Source organism: Papaver somniferum, chromosome 11 (genome assembly GCF_003573695.1).
Source record: "Papaver somniferum cultivar HN1 chromosome 11, ASM357369v1, whole genome shotgun sequence".
Lineage (NCBI taxonomy): Eukaryota > Viridiplantae > Streptophyta > Magnoliopsida > Ranunculales > Papaveraceae > Papaver > Papaver somniferum.
This window is the reverse complement of record NC_039368.1, coordinates 88,946,027-88,964,055: the sequence shown is the minus strand read 5'-3', so window position 1 is coordinate 88,964,055 and position 18,029 is coordinate 88,946,027. Positions and strand designations below refer to the sequence as shown.

General features: G+C 35.3%; 2 protein-coding genes and 1 long non-coding RNA gene across 3 annotated transcripts; 1 reads left to right on the top strand and 2 right to left on the bottom strand.

Moving 5' to 3' along the window:
• Window positions 1-1,441: 1,441 nt before the first annotated feature.
• Window positions 1,442-2,681, bottom strand: LOC113324757. Its single transcript, XM_026573046.1, has 2 exons — window positions 2,064-2,681; window positions 1,442-1,960 (listed from the first exon to the last, which is right to left on the bottom strand). Exons 1-2 carry the CDS (start codon window positions 2,679-2,681, stop codon window positions 1,442-1,444), a joined length of 1,137 nt encoding a protein of 378 aa, XP_026428831.1.
• A 9,882-nt stretch (window positions 2,682-12,563) lies between these two features.
• Window positions 12,564-13,288, top strand: LOC113323011. Its single transcript, XR_003347397.1, has 3 exons — window positions 12,564-12,711; window positions 12,828-12,848; window positions 12,955-13,288. It is a non-coding gene; the product is annotated as an uncharacterized LOC113323011 (long non-coding RNA).
• Window positions 13,130-17,604, bottom strand: LOC113323009 (kinesin-like protein KIN-10C). The gene is made up of 17 exons (XM_026571237.1): window positions 17,312-17,604; window positions 17,031-17,199; window positions 16,551-16,950; window positions 16,247-16,452; window positions 15,830-16,143; window positions 15,690-15,732; window positions 15,475-15,564; window positions 15,303-15,393; window positions 15,136-15,209; window positions 14,953-15,042; window positions 14,769-14,862; window positions 14,389-14,681; window positions 14,242-14,288; window positions 14,109-14,130; window positions 13,948-14,010; window positions 13,809-13,847; window positions 13,130-13,710 (listed from the first exon to the last, which is right to left on the bottom strand). Exons 1-17 carry the CDS (start codon window positions 17,476-17,478, stop codon window positions 13,666-13,668), a joined length of 2,247 nt encoding a protein of 748 aa, XP_026427022.1. The 5' UTR covers window positions 17,479-17,604; the 3' UTR covers window positions 13,130-13,665.
• Window positions 17,605-18,029: the final 425 nt, after the last annotated feature.

The window sequence follows — 18,029 nt, the reverse complement described above, 5'->3', positions numbered from 1 at the left end:
TTTAGTTTATAAGTTGTTATCAGCACGTTCTGATCACTGAGTAGGTTTTTATGATCGACTCATTTTTTCTTTAGTTTTCTCAAAAATAATCAATTATTGTTCTTGTTTTTGTAGAAACTAAAATCCTTTTTTTTAATTAGGTTTAATTATATTTATTTTTACATCTAATTTATATGGGCCAACTCTTTAGTTTGTTTCATAGATTGATTATATGATCTATATGCAAATATTTTTGCTTTTCGATCATAAATTTATTTACTGATTATCATACCTGATTGAGTAGTATTGATAAAATGGATTAAAATTACCTACACAGCATTTTTTTTTCGTGAAAAGCAATTTTTGTTTTTAATCATCGACGGATTGGTCGATATTATGATCAAATATAAATTCTGAAGTAGATAAATCTTGGTTGTACGTATACTATTTATTTTTTGGTAAGTTCTTCTTGGTTTGAGGTAAGTATTTTGTATTTTTTTTTATATCATACTTGTTACATTGATGCTATTTTTTTTTGTTCACTTTGTAACTGTGTAGCAAATTTTATTTGATACGATCTATTTAAAGGCCAATTAATACTGGCTTTCTCTCCGTTAAATTTACTAGAGATGTAAAAATAAAAATAAAAAGTGGCATTCTAAATTATTTTGAGCCAATATGGTTTGATCTTTTTCGCTGATTCAAAAAGAATGGCAGAATCATAGGTTTACAATAAACTTTGACCATTAAAAATGGTTTTATCTAATACAAAGCCATTATTCTCCATTAATCAACTACAAAGAGGATTTTATCTGGAAACGATTATGATTTCTATATTTTTCTTAAAAAAAACATTTTGAGCCAATTGAAATTGGCTTTCTTTATCGATCCTAGAATTAGATATCACATTCCCAATTGCAAGAAATTGTGAATAAGACAAGAATTGCTATACTCGTGAAGGATATTTAGTAATTCTTATCTTTCTGCATGGTATTAATCTCTACCATTCCACTTATAGTTGAAATACGGTGGGACGCAAAAGATCAATGGGTGCGCACCCGACTTCTAGCCTATACTATTAGTCCTTGAAGTGACTTAATTGATCTTCACACAAACTTCTTTTAATAAAGAAAGTGTCCATAATTTCATTATGAGGTGAATGATTATTTTTTTCAGGCATATAGGTCATAAAATTATTGGAATTATTTTATTTATTTATTTTGAAACAAGAAGTAATGTATTAAAAAAAATATTAGTTCATTACATGAGACCTTTCCCGAGTAAGCTGTGATCTAATTTCTATAGGAGAATAACTAGACCAAGCTACTGATAATGCATTTTCTCTAGCTAGTTTAGAGAGAATATCTGCAACTTTATTGCATTCTTTTGGAATGTAAGAACATTTCCAAGAGCGAAATCTATTAAAAAAACTCTGAATATCTTTTATGAAATTAAATAATTGTCAATCGATAGAAGCTTTGTTGTTGACTGCTTCCACCATTGTTTTTGCATCAAGTTCAAAGTGTACATTCTCAAGCTTTAACCTCTGCGCCAAATTCACAGTTTCCCACAAACCCATACACTCCGCTTGCTCAGCATTCCTTATCCCCGTCAAGTAGATGCACTCTGCTACTTGTTGCTCACCTGCAAAATTTCGAACCATTAGTCCAATTCCACCAGTGTTGTTAGAATTCAAATAAGAACCATCTATGTTGATGGTAACAACATCAACAGGTGGAGGCAACCAACATATATTCCTACAACAAACTCTATTATTAGTGGCATGCTGCATGTTATTTTGTGTTAAGTGTTCACTGATAAAGCTACGAGCTTTTAAAATGGTTCTCTCTAGGGTTAGTGTTCTGAAAAGCTTTGTCACATCGGTCATACCATAAGCAACACGCAATGATGGCTCTTCTGCAGATGTCATCAGTTGTAATTCTCTTAGCATGAAGGTCATCGAACCAGCTTCGTGTCCAGTCTGGGAAGGAAGTAGAACCATTTGAAGACCAACCAGAGATAGAGAACCACACTGCTCTACATAAGTTACATTCCATCAAAACATGAGATGGAGTCTCTTGCACCAGTTCACAGAAGGGACGGACTGATGCAATGCCAGGGATTTTAGAACTTAATATGTCTCTTATAGGTAGAAGAGAAGAAACAACTTTCCATGGGAATTGCCTTATTCTGGGTAGTAGAGGCATCTTCCACAATGATTTGTAGATCTTGATCATTCTTGGCCCCACCAATTCTGAGTTGTCTTGTTCTTCATACATCTTCCTGTAAGCTGATTTTACAGAGAAGCTGTCATTTTTTTCTAGCAACCAGATTAACCTATCTTCACATCTGTTGTGGATATGTAAACCCATGATGAGATTTACTTTGTTAGCCTCAAATAATTCTTGAAGAATATGTATATCCCATGAACCACTATTCTGATGAAACATTCCATGTACAAACTTATACTTCTGATGAGACGTACAACCCAGTTTTGGGATTGGAGGATTCGATAGACCAAGGATCCATCTGTTTTTCCAAATTAAAATTTTCTTGCCATTCCCTAAACGCCAGCAACTGTTGGCTTGCAAAAACGCTAACTTAGAACTCAAACTTCTCCAAGACCAAGTTGTATTGGTCTTCTTTTTTAAGTTGAAGAGATCTCCATCTGAAAAATATTTAGCCTGTAGAGATTTAGCCATCATAGATTATGTGTCAGAACAAAGTCTCCAATCAGATTTCGCAAGTAAATCCTATTAAAGATGTGAATATCACGAAAGCCCAGCCCTCTTTCTTCTTTAGGTTTGTGTGTTCTTCTCCATGTGATTATATGACTGCCTTTGCAAGTTTTCTTATTTATCCAGAATTGTTGTTTTTTTGCACTCATCTTTTCAATGGTAACATCTAATAACTTGAAATTCGTCATATGATGAATTGGTATCGCATTAGAGACATTTATAATCATAACTGATCTCGCCGCTTCAGACATGTTTCTACCATTCCAGTTTGCAAATCTGTTATCCATTTTATCATAGTGAATGGAGAATGGAATACGCTTTTTTCCTGCCAACAAAAAAGGGGAGGCCAAGATACTTTTCATCTGAGATATTTAAATATCTAACTTGCAGCATTCCACTGATAGACTGACAAACTTCAGGAGAAAGATTAGAACTGAAATACACAGTTGATTTATGAAAATTAATCAACTGCCCTGAGCATATAGATAATTGATGGATCACGTTTAGTAAATTTTGAACTTGTACCTCATTGGCTTTGCAAAATAAGAGACAATCATCCGCAAACAGCAGATGATTGATCTTTGGAGCTGATCGTGAAATTTTCTTACATGTAAGTTTCCCAGTAGATTCACAGTATGCTAAAAATCTCGAGAAAGACTCCATAGCTAGAATGAAAAGATAGGGTGATAATGGATCACGCTGTCTAATACCTCTAGTTGGCTTGAATGCTGGTGTGGGAGAACCATTCAACATGACTTCAATATGGGTTGTAGAGATGCACTGGGAAATAAGTTCACGAAATTTATCTGAGAAACCAAACTGCTTAAGAATATTTAGAAGGAAGCTCTATTCTAGTCTATCAAACGCCTTGGACATCTCCATTTTAAGTTCAAGATGACCACTTATTCCTTCTTTTTTCTTCATAGCTTGCACAATTTCTTGCACTAGGCAGATGTTTTTTGATATTAATATACCTGGTACATAGGCCGACTGCATTGGCGATATGATTTTTGCGATATGCTTCTTCATCCTCAAAGCAATGATCTTCGAGATGATTTTATATACTGTGTTGCAAAAAGCTATAGGACGAAAGTCCTCCTGTTTGTTGGTTGTTTGTACTTTGGGAATCAGTGAAACCCTAGTATTGTTTAGTTGCTGAAGTAGAAACCCGAGTGCAAGAATGATTTAATCATCTTACAAACATCTTCCTTCACCACTTGCCATTGAGTCTGGTAAAAACCGGGGAGGGGGGGGGGGGGGGGGGGGAATCCGTCCAGTGCAGGACATGTCCATGGCTCCATTGTCATGAGAGCTTGATGTATTTCTTTTTCTGAAGGGATAGCTTCAAGTTCATCATTGTCCTCCCTAGAAATACATTGTGGAATATGCCTGAGAAAATTCTGACTGCATGGAGGATTGGAAGTAGTCATAATATTTTGAAAATGCTGCTTGAGAAGATGAGAAAGTGAATCCCTATCATTGAACCATGTACCATCAGAGGCCAGAAGAGAATCTCTTCTATTTATACATTTCCTTCGGTTCATTCTAATATGAAAATACCTTGAGTTCATATCCATGTCTTTATAAAAGTGATCACAAGACTTCTGCCGATTGGAACTTGCTTGGATTTCATTGAGTTATCTGATCTTACTCTCCAGGTTAATAAATGCTTCAGTGTTGGAACCATTAACATCAACATCTTGCAGGGAGTTTAGTTCTGACTGAAGTTGTGTGATACGTTTGTTGAAATCACCAAACGTACTTTTGCTCCATAGTGACAGCAGATGTCTTGTATTAGATAACTTGTTTGTAAGGACAAAATAATTAGAACCAGAGACATTAGTAGATCAAGAAGCTTTAATATTTTCAGAAAAGGTTTCATGTTTGATCCAATGCTCAAAAAAATTCCAATTTCTACCAGTTACCCTATTTTGGTTAGAGATGTCTAGCATTATAGGGGTTTGATCTGAATCGTAATAGTGAAGATGCCTGAGAACAGATTCAGAATAAACTAAAAACCACTCACTGTTTCCTAAAGCTCTATCTAACCTAGACTTAAACCGACTTGTGTCGTGTTTATTACTAGTCCAAGTGAAAGGCTTTCTAAAAAATCCTAAATCTGTAAGGTCTGAGTCGTTAATGAGATCTAGGACATCACTAGAAGTGATATTATTGCACTCGATGTTTCTATCATTGGGTGAAAAGGTGATGTTTAAATAACCAATGAGAACCCAGGGTTTATAATAGTCCTTCCAAGACTCTTAATGAAAGACCATTGAGCTTCTTTTTCATTGTTATAGGGTGTTCCATAGATGCAAGTTAAGTACCATTCCCCTCTACTAGGGTCATAAAAAAAATGATGCGCGTATGAAACATTTTATCATCTTGGTGAATTATGTGTAGAGAGACCATCTTTCCAAAGCAAAAGTAAGCCACCTACTAAACCAACGGATGGAACAAAAGTCTTATTTGGCATTCCTAGAAAATTAGATAACCTAATGATTCTGTTATCATTAATTTTGGTTTCACAGATGAAGATAATGTCAGGATGATGGATATTATTAAGATAGAGAAGGCGATCTCTAGTGTCTTTTCCTAAGAAACCTTGGCAGTTCCAACTTAGTACTTTCATATTGAAAATATCAATAATTAAGATAGAGAATGTGATCTCTAGTGTCTTAAGGGTATACAAACCCGGTAGATAGATGGAGACATATTTGATCACATTATAACCCATGGTTGTGACTCAAGATTAAAGTCTTAAAGTGTTATATGAAATTGGTTAAGCTTATAGTTCGTCTGGCTAGTTTCGGCTAACCTTTCATGAACAATTCATTGTACATGGTGTTGATGGTAGTTTTTAGCTTAGGGCGAAAACCGTAAAATCGATATTACTGCTCCAATATTCAAAATATTATGCTTTGATGTATGTGCATTTCGTAAGTAATTTAGGAGACATACTGGAAACCTTGGGAGTGCTTATGCCTCACTTTATATATATATATATATGAGGTTGTATTTGAAAGCTTCACCTGGATGAACTCAATATACATGCGCATATATGTGTATAACAGTGTTCACTGTGTCCACTGAGTAATTCAGTAGTATACATATATAAAATTATTAGAACAGTATTGGTGCATGTTGCAATAATCCAAGGTGTTCTAATATTTATCATGAAAACGCAAGCTCCTAGATGAATTGCTCACTAGTATATAGCCTGATGATTATTTATTTAATTTTATGTTCTCATCTGAATTCTTAATACTGACATGACATTCATGTTCATTCTCAGCTGAGTAGCATGAATTTCCTGAAATGTCTGAACTAAGATATACATAAAAGTACGTAATCAAAAGTGCAGCTAGCTGCGCCAGCAAGATCACATATCCACCATGCTACTTGCAAGAGTAGCAATCTTAATAATTTTGTGTTAGTGCACGAAATTTAGTTAATATATTCAATTTTGTGTCAACACACAAAATTCCATTATTTGACCTCATTTTGTGTCAAATCACAAAATTTGATTTTTTTTGCCCTAAAACTGGAGCATGCATGATATCCTGATTCCTATTGGTCGAGACCAAGCCTAGACAAACTAATAATCTAAGTATCATAAGGACGGTAGGTGTAAAACCCTAACTTTTTAAAAAAAATGAAAATCGTGGCTGACCATGTCAATCACGGAGGAGACTCAGCCACGCCACTTGGCCGACCAAATTTAAATGTCCTGCACCTCCCATTATCAGACGGGCATGCCCTCATGTCACTCTTTTAAACAAACCAATCATATCGCTCGTAGCCTACATGCTTCGCTCCCAATAGCCGACCAAAGTGGGCTAGTCGAGCTTCTTAGTTTTAATTAAAATTGAATCTTGGCCATCCAAGGTAATCGCAAAACGATCACGACCACTCAACTTGGCCGGTCAAATTGGCAAGCCTAGCTTCTCCTACACTCGGCCAATCAGGAGCCATAATGACCACCTGTCGCTCTTTTGTTATTCTGGCCAGATCGCTAGTAGTCTACATGCTCCGCTTTCAATAGCTAGCCAAAGTAGGCTAGTCGAGTTGCTTCAAAAACCCTAATTAGGTCAAAAGCCGTCCGTGATGGTCGTAGATTCATCTCGACCATTGGACTTCACTGGCTAATTTGATCGATGTAGATTTAATTTTGGTCGACTAATGAGGTGCCATGACTGCCACCAGTCCGCCTTCTTCCCAATGTACCTATCACATTTTCCATAACTCACATGCGAAACCAAAAATGTTCTATCAATGAGGGTCTGTCATGCTTCTTAAAATTATTTAAGACTGACCGTGTAAGTCGCACGTGTTAAATCTTTTAGACATTAGCTTTAAGGGTTTTGCGGCAGATTCAAATTTCTTTATTATTAACGAACCATTACATGTATCGGTTTTGAATAAAACTTACACATTACATGTATCAGTTTTGTTCAAAATCCTAATAACAACCAGTCGAAGAGCCCCACTCTAGGTGCTTATCCTAGCAAGCTATGGGAGACTCGTATTGCCACTATCTACATGTAACGTAACTTACATGTGATTGGTGGAAACTCGCATGTTCTACATGTACGTTCAACACCACATATTTAGTGATTAAACAATCATGTATTCTTATCCACCTCTCATAACCACTTTTCAGTCAAGGAGAGGCGTTAGAGTAATCACGTTTCACACAACACAGCTTGTCGGCCTAGTCATATAGGTCATCCTAGTCGTGTAAGACAAGCTAGTCATGTAAGATGATTTCTTTTATATTTTACTCGAGATATCAACAATGTCATAAATGGGGGATGTTCATCAGGGTATTGGTCTGGCGGCCTACGGTATGCGCTGTGCAACACACCCATTATGAGAAAGTGACAGGAAGATGGGACAGTTAACGAGTGAAGGACAATTGTCCAGTCTTGCCTTCACAATAGGGAAACGGTTTTGTAACTTTCACACGACCTCCACTTTTTTTTTACTACTCCACAACCTCCATTCCTACGAGATCAGGGTGTTCACTATGACTTATTATAAAATAGATTTTCAATCTATTGAAGAGGCAATCAACACAAATATCCAGAGAACACAAAGAAATTACAGCTTATCATCTTTTGTAACAAGTTCCATTTTTCTGAGATAAGTCATCAACAACCACACATTACATAGTCTATCTCTGATCTCAACACCTTTTCTGCTTCCCTTCCTAGGATCAACCCTTCTTCTTCATTTTTTGACTGAAGCAAGACTGGAACGACCATTTCTTAGTTTAGGCCAGAATTGTACAGATTGATCTCTCGAATCTAAAGTACTCATGTGCAGTACATTTGTTTAGGGTTTAGAAACGCTTCTCATCAACCTACTCACTTTTACTCTCTTATCTAGAATCAATTTTTACCATATTACACATGGTTCGGTTATGGTTCATCCTAACCATAGTGTAAATTCTATTATATTACCTCAAGTCAAGTTTTTATCTAACGATGATTATTGATTGCTTGATTCCAAGGATACCTTAGCTTAAATCTAAAGCAACCTTAATCTTGAAAGTATATATAAGGAAAACCTCAAGCAACTTGGATCTTTGAATCCCTGACACTGTATTGTGTGTCTGTTGTAAACTAGAGCCCTCTGTTTGAAACCTTTTTAGGTTTAGAGACTAAAAAGACTTCACTTAGGGATTCGTGAATCCATATCCAACTATCTTTATCTTGCTAGTTCGTGTATCCTGATCTTGCTACTGATTGTTGAGACTTTAACTCCAACGGGAAAGTTCTTCATCTCGGACTTTGTGATTCCACATGTATATTCCTCGATAACAATTATTTGTTTAAATCAGAGCAGGAATTATTTTTGAGGTGAATAATAATCTAGGCTTCTCTTAAGGAGTCGTAAGTACCATATTTTCATGTTTGCTAGACGTTGTCTGTTGCAATCAATTTTCTATCTCACCTTGATCTTTAATCAAAAAGAAAATCACATATAAGCTTATCTGTGGGAGGAAGATTGGTTTAAAGTCTTCAATTGAGTTGAAGTAACTCTTAGGATGTAAAGGACGTCATCGCAGAGTCTTGCGGGATTCAAGAGGCGTTGGGAGCGCGACTATAACTGAATCGATGTGACGGTATATTCGGTTTCAACTACATTCCAGTATGAAGTTTTGATAGTATGCTAGAGTCTGTATCGGCTTAATACAGTTTGGTGTTCAAATCTGGACAAGGTCCGGGGTCTTTCTGCATTTGCGGTTTCCTCGTTAACAGAATTTATGGTGTTTGTGTTATTTATTTTTCCACATTATATTGTTTATCTTTAGAATTGAAATATCATAGGTTGTACATAAATCAATCAAAGTAGATATGTCCATCGTAATTGTTGGATACGACTTGATTGATTTTGGATATTGATCTTTGGAATCGTCCAAGAACTCTCACGGTATAATCAAGTTCACGGACTTGTGTCTGAATACATATTGATTGTGAGAGAAAGTTGGTGGTGTATCTTGGTACCCCGTATTTTCACTTAATACTGTATTCAAAGTTATTTAAGCTAGATAAACTTAAGATGATATTATATATAAAAATAAAATTATATTATGAAACTCTGAGAGAAAAATGAAACAAATGACAAAAAGAGAAAAAATAGTTCACTAGTGAACTAGTATTCTCTTCTTCTTTTTTCGATTAAAATAGCATTCTATTCATGCAAGAACGCTTACAAGAGGTAAATACAATAAAATGGATAAATAATGGTGAGCGGAAGAAAGATAAAGAGGAGAAAAACACATTAGAAAAACTAAAGGAAGAGTTGATCTAAATTGAAAAATACCATTATTCAGCAGTTCGAGAAAAAGGAAAAAAAATCCCTTTCAATTCTTCCCATTTAATCTAGCCTATAAATTATCCAGTCGATTAACTCCGGCCTCAGACTTAGGTAGACTAAAGAAGTATTTTCTTTTATATTCGGTATAAAACTTCACAACGATTTTTGGGAGCAAAAATATCACCTTTCTATAAAGCAAAATATTTTTGCTTTTTTTTTTATGTTTTTTTTTTTAATGAGTTAATATAGTGGTTAGTTTTTTTCCTGATTTTTGATTCTGTTGTCCAAATACGCAAGTAGGTATTATTATTGTTCAGGACTTCGAGGTGAGCCTTGCACGACATGTCAACATAGGCGATTAGTGAATGTTATAATAATAAAGTCACTGTAATTGATGATTATGGATATGAATAAGCCAGAGTTCTATATTGTTAGAAATTAGCTAGTGATACTATTAAAAAAATATTGTGATACCGACGCGTAGTGATTATTGATAAGTTTGAATAATAGAGTATTATCTCAACCCGAAGAAGATCAAGACGATCAGCATAAACGAGAGTTTCTCACCTAAAGCAAGAAGGAAAAAAATGAAAATGAAGATTATGACTCGAACAAGAAAACACAAAATGTTTGTAATTCTTTGTCTGTCTTCTATGTAGTCAATGAAGTGTTTGAATTTGTCATTTTAACCAGTATATATTCAAAACAAAGCAATCTTTTAAAGAAAAAAAAAAACAAAAAAAACAAAGCAATCTATATGAGCAAGCAACCTAATTTATCAAAATGACCGGCAGCACATCTGTCCAATAGCCCTAGACCATTAGTGCTCACTCACGGAGGAGGAATAGCTTGAGACAAATTTCACATCAAGGTCATGAAAAATAGAAAAAACAAAAACATGAAAAAATGAAAAGGTCAATATTCATCCGCCCAAGCCCGAAATCGAAATTTAGCACCAACATTCAATATATATATACAGGAAGGATTCTCTCACACTGTTATTTTCACACTATCTCGTACGTTTATAGATACTTTTTTAATCAAAATTAAAGATTTTTGATATAAAAAGGACAAAAAATGATTCGAAGAGAGCGAAAAGCATAGACGACTTGGTATTTATTACCTACTAATCCAGACTAATCTGCCCTGCCAAATAAACCCACTGGCCATGTTAAATTTTTAACCATTCCCGAAGCAAAACTACACCTACTCCCATCAATTATCATCGCCAACCTCGCTATCGATTCCACTGCCCGCACTTATGGACTAGATACACCAAAACAAAATATCTTCATCACCAACATAAGTATGTTATTGTATTTCTTCTGCAACTCCTTAATCTTCTAAGACTAAAAATTGAAATTTTCAACCTCATAATTTTGACAATTTTAATAGGGATTTCATTCATGTGTCGTAAGTTGAATACAATTTTTTAACTTCACATCATTGTAATTCATCATGATCATTTAAACAAATAATTGCATTTTGTGATATTAATTGCATTTCGTGATCTAAGTTCACCATACAAGACTGATTTTAGGATTTTGATAAATACATATATACCTTTTCTTTTTTTGTGAATTAAGTTGGAAAGTTCTTATCGGTACTGGTGGAGAACTTTAAGATCTGGATTCTTGACAGAATGATTCTAGGATTTTGATAGTCAGTGAGTGTGATTTTCAAGTACTTAATTTCATTTTTCTGTTCAAAGAAGTAACGCTGATGGGAAATTTTTTGTCTCTTCAGTCGCCATCGGTGGAGCAGTAGGCGGCGATTGTGGTGGAGATTTTGGCTAGTCGTATGAGTTTTGTCTACGTGAGGTTAATCGATTTATCTAGTAAGGGCAGTTAGGTCCGAGTTTGGGAATTACACTGAATAGGTTCCAATCACCGAGTCATCTACGATTTTTGCGTTCCTCCAATCCGTTTTCGCTCTTCCTCTAACAAAAATTAAATTAAACAGTAACGTATTTTAAGCTAATATTTTCAGGATATGTTCGCATTACAAAGATTTATATACCCACAAAAAATGAGCTCATTCCGAAGCCTATAACTCCATCATCTATTACTTTGAAAATTGACCGCCGAAAGTCGACTAATTTTTAACCATTAAAATTAAAATTCGTAGATGGTGAAGTCGTAGATGGTGAAGTTTGGTATTTCGGAATGAGCTTATTTTTTAGAACTTTGTAACGAAGATATTCCCAAAACATTATCTTCAAATACGTTACAGTTTGATTTTAATTAAAAAAATATCACAAACTTGGTTAAAAAGACCAAAATCAACAATTCCTGGGTGAAAAAGACATTTAGGTTTTGATACTGTTTAAATGGACAAAAATGTTAAAATAGTCAGGATGTAAACAGTTTTATCCTACTCATTTTCAAATACTTTTTCTTATTTTTAATTTACATCAGGATGCATCCAGTTTCATCCTCGCTATTTTTTAAATTTAAGCCAAGATGAATCCAGTTTCATCCTTGCTATTTTTTTTTGTCCATTTCATCTGTAATAGTTTTTACTCGTCCATTAAAACCATGTTTTAAAAATATTTGGACAAATAACCCATTTTCCGAAAAAATATCTCCCAGCATGTCAGATAGTGTGAAAATAAGAGTGTGAAGGAATCCTCACTCGTATAGATATATTTCATGAATACATATAAACATAGATATTTTTTCAAAAAGAATAAAATAAACATACAAATATTGTTACACTAATTTTGAAATAATTATAAAAAATAAACTATTTCAATTTATTTTTTTTATTCAAAAATGAAGGCACTTTACTCGATGGCTTAGTTTCTCACGCAAAAATAACACATTGGCGTTAATTAATATACATGACTTTGATAGATACTGCTGCACTATTAATAAACTGATCGAGAAGGTATTACTTGAGACATACTGTATATTGGATCGAAAAGGTATTACTTGAAACATATATTTCAATGGTGAGGATTTCGGCGCGTGTACGGTGCACAGTCAGAACTACATCTTCATTTGCTCTATAAATAGGATTACATGGTTTCATTTGAAAATACAAACACTCTGAGAATTATCTGAATTCAAAATACTTTCACCAGAATCAAATTTCTTAAGCTTTTTAGCTATCTCATCAAAATGGCTTGTGGATGTGGTTCTACTTGTGCCTCTAACTGCGGCTGTGGGTAAGATCTTGTTTTCTTTACTAGTCTTGTTAGCTTGTGATAGACATGGTCGCAGCATATATTGATGATTCTGATTGATGTTTATATGGTTTTTCCCTTTTCCTTTTTTCTTGCAGATGCAAGTCCGCTGCTAAGGAGTATGATCTCAAACCAAAGTTTCTTCTATAACTAATTTGATTTTGATAAACTGTGCTTTTATCTATTTCCACTAGAAGTCAATTAACATGATAATTCTTCTTGCAGAAACCTCGAGGGAGGATGCAAGTGCGGAGACAGCTGCTCATGTACCGACTGCAAGTGTTAATGAAGAAAATGATGAAGATCCCTGACATCATTTTATTATGGTATGGTTGGTTTGTATGTTTCTTTGGTGTTAAATAAAGTAGCTATCGTTAGCAATACTTGAGCTTAAGTGTTGTTTATATATTCCTAGCTACACAGTGTTTGTATGTGCAAAACAGGAAAAAGAAATTGTTTTGTTGTGTTGTGTTGTGTAAAAGTGGTAATGGCTAATGGGAGATGTTTCACTCCTGCGGATTTCATAATAATATTATTACTGTCTCCTTTTTTCTTTGGACGATTTGAATTTTTATCAATCTTTTCATTCCCTGCTTAACACAACAGCTTTCAGTAATTGATAACAACTTAGCTTTTACAGCAAATTCGAGAAACAGCCTAGGCTTTGTAGCAGATTTACAGAAAATCAACTCTCGCCTCCCACACCAACATTGTGTCAGAAAATCCGAGTAACAAGCAGTTAAATGTAGAATATTTGAACATGTACTAGAAGCAGTAACAACTCTCGCCTCCCACACCATTAAATTCAGATACAACCAATGTTTGAATTTGAACAGACCCGACAATAAAAATGAGGATTCACCGAGGAAGGTGATAAACTTCACAAGCATTAACCAAGGTTGGGAATCTTCCAAATCATCCTATCTGCTGCTCGGTTTAGTCAAATATACCTCTAGCAGTTCTTCTAAAAATGTCATTTACCTGCACATAAATATTTTCAATTCGTCACTGTTTTTCTTGTTTCAACTCTAGACCTTAATAAAAAGATAGACCTATAAAGGAGCTTTAGTGGACTATACCTGCTTAGAAGAAAGCCCTATATTCTCCAAATCAGACAGCTGCATAAGAAAACCCAAGTAGATTCACTTCAGTTTCGCAAAAAAACAGAAAACCAAAATCAAGATGTCATTGCTGATGCTAATTCAATGTATTTCTAACCGATTTAATTGGACTTGCTTCTCTGAGCTCAATGATGTACTCAGCTCTTTTCAGACCAATTCCCTGAAATATAAAAAAGATTAGAAGCTAACTAAGTGTTAGAGAAACACAAATTAACATATTAATATTCAACTTCTGCAGATTTGGGTCCCTAGAAGTACCTTAAGTCCCAATAGCTGCTCTCTGCAATGAAAGAAGAAAAATAAAAAAAGGAAACTTGAGTCAGCAAACTAATGAATATTAAGCTCGTGATAGAGACAGAAACAAAATCTGAATCATACAAAAGAAGCTTACTTGCTAGCAGCATTCAAGAAAGAAATATACTCCTCCACAAGAGTTGTCTGTGTATCAGTACAGCATATAGAGTTCATAAATTGTCAGTACAACAAAAAAGGGAGAGACTAAAGGAAACTTCGGTAGGTTCTAAGTAATTAAATACACCTTCAAATTCGAACTACGAGCACAAAATCTATCAAGTGGAGTGCATGACTCCGTAGTTTCATCAATATGGTGGCTCAAAACAGAAGGTGCCCTGGGAGTACTTGGCTCAACCACGAACAAACAGCTTGGGACTTCTGGTGGGAGATCTTCCAAGTGTTTCATGTGTACGTTGGAATTGATAGGAGAAAGAGCTTTTCTCACTGAACCTGTCACTGTTCGGACCCTTTCACTATTTAGCGGGGTTTCAGATGTATTGACTGAAATCCTTCTCATTTTCTCCTCCAAGGATTTACCTGCACACACAGAATCCACAATTTTAAGCTCGCAAATTCTTAGGCAAACTTCTTTGATTAACTCAAATCTAGTCGATTATAAAGTACCAATTATACAGGCTTGGGGTTCCAACACATTTGTACACCCATTATGGGTATCAGTTTCTTTGCCATCTTCCTCCCACACATTAGTGCCAGTTTTCTGCAGTAAAAAGTTCATTCAGAAGAAATAAAAATACTGTATCAACGTCTGTTCATCATCTGTTCGGACAGATGTAAGAAAATGGCTTACATTGAATGATTCCAAGTGATCCTCGACACTATTTAGACTCTCTCCAAGGTCCTTGTGGCTTCCTCTCTCGGCAATTTTTGAGCCATTACCCTGCACAAATACAACCTTTGTAGTAAGTTATATGGTAACAAACTAAAGAACTGAAATGGCCCATGAAAGGTATTTCTCACTTCTAATACTTACGTTCGCCAATGAGACAACCATAACATTCTCATTTGGATCCTCCAGCGCTTTAACACTGTCCTCCAAGAATTTATCTGCACAAAACATAGAACACATTAGATTCTCTCTCAAATTCTTAAGAAAACTACTTCTTTGGTTAACTGGAATCCAACTAATAGTGTATGTACCAGTTATACAGGCTTGGGATTCTAACACATCTGTACACCCATTACAGATATCGATTTTCTTATCATCTTCCCCCAACTCATTAGTAGTTTTCTGCAGCAAAGATTTCATTTAAGAGTAATAAAACATTGTGTATCATCATATTTTCAAAGAGATGTATGGAAAATGACTTACATCAATTGATTTCAAGTGGTAATCCACATAGTTTCGATCAACTACAAGGTCCATCTGGCTCTCACTTCCAGAAATTTTTAATCCATCAGCCTACACAAAAATCAAAACAGCCTTTTTAGTAATCCATATACCAACAAATTGAAGGACAAGAATGCAAATTGTTTATAATACTTAAAAATGATCCATGAGATGCTTCTCTCACTTATAATACTTACATTCCCCGAAGAGACAGTCGTAGCTTCAAAATTGAGCATCCGTCTACAAGCACAGGCATTTCACAAGAAATTTAGTGATGGAACGTAAAATGCTAGCTAGATGATTCTAGAAACACGTTTCAAGTTATTAAAGTCTTTACCTCTCTTTAGACTTTGATATACTTCTACCATAAGTAGCACAAGCTGCTTTCCCAGAATTTTGAAATAAGTTTCGTTTCTTCACAGAGCTCATGGGAATGGGAGTTTTGCTCGCACATGGAGAAGCAAGACCTCCAATTCTCTTTGTACTCTTTGTCTTCCCTTTAGAGTCAAGCCAAGCACGAAGCTTTTCTTCCATGTCAACCTTCACCTTCGGAGTCTCTGGGTTTTGTACTGCAGAAGCATAGTTACAAAACTGGCGGGAACGAGCAGCCAAGCTGACAGTGTAAACAGATTCTTGGTACTCTCCTGGATTCTGTGGAGAAATATAAGAACAGCATGGTAATGCAAGGCAATTATAAGATTGTATAACCAGTAAAAAAACAGTAAAGAAGGAAGAAAATATCTCAATTCCTCACCACACAAGCAACCATTAAAGACCGACTTGTTCCTCCAAGAGAATCCTGCAATATCCGAGTCAATTTGCTTTCTCGATAAGGCACTCGAGGTTTGTTATTATTGAGAGCATAAATCACATTCGACAATGCAAACAGGGATTGACTGATTTTTGCACTTTCTTGAATACGAATCCCGTCATTGCAACTCCTTCTATTATCTTCATTTCCTGATATCAATTACAAAACACATTCGTATAGAATATGATGAATATGTTTCAATGATTCTAAAAACAAATGAGTCTATGATGAATATGTTTCAACGAACCTGCCAAGTCTACAAGATTCAGCTTTCCGGTAGTGACAGAAGTAGAATCATCCCCATTTGTACATGTTTTAGTAATTACAATAACAAGAACACCATGACTTCTACTCGAAACATCATTAAGTCCTGTATGAGCAACTTTCCTCCTCTGAATCCCAGATGAAAGAACCTCATGGAACTCAACCATTGACCTTATAGGAACAGTAGAAAGTCCCCTAAGTTGAACTTTCCCATCTTTATCATCCAACACCGAAATTTCATTGGTCTTTGGTTCTAACAAATCATAACATCTATCCATATAAACTTCATAGTATGAAATCTCTGCAGAACACCCAGATATCTCACACAAGGATAAAACACTCGACATTGATAGTGTCATCAGACCTGGCAGTTCATCAGTTCCCTACAATTTCATAAACCCTAATTTCAGACAAACCACAATAAGAGACTCAGAAAGAGAAAGAGCTAGAGAGAAAAAAATACCTGCATAGTGAAGGTTTTTCCACTACCCGTTGCACCATAAGCGAAAACCGTACCATTAGAGCCTAGAAAGATCGATTGAAGCAAAGGACTAATTTCTTCGCTGAAAATCTGAGAAACATTTTCATCTTGCTGCCCGTAGAAGGAATCTACCTTGTAACACTCTTTTCGACTGAAATTAGGGGAAAACATATTTATCAACTATCAGATGTCTCGATCAAAACCCTAAAAAATTCCGAACAATTTGAAAAGTTAAAAAGGGGGAAAATGAAAAGTTTACTAACCTGGTTTGTAGATCTTTGAGTAGTACTGAAACTTCGTTAGTGGATAGATATTCTGAGGAAACGCAGGATCTAGGGTTTGAGTTTGAATCCTTTTCTGAATCGAGAAAAGGACGTTCCCTAACAATCACTCTGACTCCTGGTTGTTTATCTGTTAGAGTAGTAGCCATACAGAAATGAAATTCGGTAAATCAGAGAGGGATCGGAGATTTTTAGTTGGATTGTTAGGTCTGACAAGAAGAATGAAGAAGGTGAAGATGAAGAGGACAAGGGTTTTTCAATTTTGTGATTTTTGAACGTTGAAATGGGTGGGGCAGATGTCTTTTAAGAGCCGTTGTTATTTAATGTATAAAAGATTTGAGTTTTTGAACTGGAGGCACGGTTTCCTATGCATGTCTTTTTTTTAAAAGCATGAATCGTCTTTTCTTTTATTGTGTGTTTGGTTAGAGAAATCACATTTCAAGGAATATATAATTCCATGAGATTATGAATATGGAGAATCATGTAAATTTTTGGCGTGTTTGGTATCTAAGAGCAGTTCTTATGGAATGAATAAATCAAATTTTAATCCCACTATGGACTCAACAAACATGAAAAACTGATGGACAAACCAATAAATTTGTTGGTATGTCGTGTGAAATGGAAAAACAGGCACGGGCTTGATGGAACGTCGGGCGGTTGAGGCACTCGCTGGCGGTTTTGCCAGAGATGCTAGTGTGTA